We start from the raw sequence: 1,031 nt of genomic DNA, 5'->3' as shown, positions 1-1,031 counted from the left end.
ATGCCGCCAGTGGCGATCTGGGCCTCGAGCAGGCGGATGCCATGCTGCCTGACAATGAGGTCCTTCTTCATGGCCTGGAAGAGGGAGATGGTGTCGCCCGAGTAGGGGTCCTTGTACCCAGTGACAGCCTTCTCGGCCGACAGCAGCTTCTCATGCAGTTCAGGCCCGACGACACCGGCCTTCACGGCCTCGTTGACATACAGCTTCCGGTTCTTCACAGGGTCGATCAAGAATCCAGTGGCAGCCTGGGCCTCCAGGAGGACCACGGCGGTGCTGGGCCTCAGCAGGTTCCTCTTCATGGCCTCGTAGATGTTCAGCTTCTCCTTGGTTGCCTCCACGTACACACCGGCGATGCAATCGCTGCCGTGCAGGAACCTCCTCACTGCGTCCGTCTCGGCCAGCTCTTTCACCGATTTCTTGCCTTCCTTCAGCTGCTCGTACTGGGCTTTGCTGATGATGTGGGACTCCACCAGCTCACTGGCAGGGACAGGCGCCCGGAGACCACTGAACGTCAGCTTCTCCTGCTTTTTCGTCTCTGCCTCCTCAATGATGGTGATGACGATTTTGATGATCTTCTCGATGGTCACCTTGCCAGTCTTGTACTGCCGCAGGAGCTCGCGCCTGTGCTCCTCGGTGAAGTACTCGGAGTGGATCAGCTCCCAGATGGTCATGGTCCGGCCCTTCATGCTGCCCACAGGCACCTCGACAGTGGCCTTGTTGAAGCACTCCTTGGCCTGGCTGTCGGTGTAGACCTCCTCCTGCTGCAACTGGATGGCTCTGTCCGAGAGGGGCAGCAGGCAGAAGCCCGTCTGCTTGTCGCGGCGGCAGTTCTTTTGCAGCTGGGCGTAGGCAAGGTGCTCCTGGGTATTGGGGAAATAGAAAGCCTTGGCGTCGTCTCGGAGCTCGGACAGAGCCTTGTTCATCTCCGGGTCCAAGTAGCCGCGCTCGTAGGCCACCTCCAGCGGGAGCCGGTGGCTGTTGATGGGGTCGATGATGCCGCCAGTGGCCAGCGGGGCGCCCCGCCGCCGGCC

General features: G+C 61.2%; 1 protein-coding gene across 1 annotated transcript in view; it reads right to left on the bottom strand.

Moving 5' to 3' along the window:
* Nucleotides 1-1,031, bottom strand: part of LOC104466378 (plectin-like) — a gene marked incomplete at both ends in the record, with an annotated part of 5,905 nt that overhangs the window by 2,987 nt on the left and 1,887 nt on the right. The window contains 1 exon segment of the mRNA XM_010079770.1: nt 3-1,031. Coding sequence (XP_010078072.1) covers nt 3-1,031 — 1,029 coding nt within the window.

This window comes from Pterocles gutturalis, unplaced genomic scaffold (genome assembly GCF_000699245.1).
Source record: "Pterocles gutturalis isolate BGI_N339 unplaced genomic scaffold, ASM69924v1 scaffold23579, whole genome shotgun sequence".
Taxonomy (NCBI): domain Eukaryota; kingdom Metazoa; phylum Chordata; class Aves; order Pterocliformes; family Pteroclidae; genus Pterocles; species Pterocles gutturalis.
The sequence above is the reverse complement of the archived record's forward strand: the minus strand, read 5'-3'. Positions and strand labels throughout refer to the sequence as shown.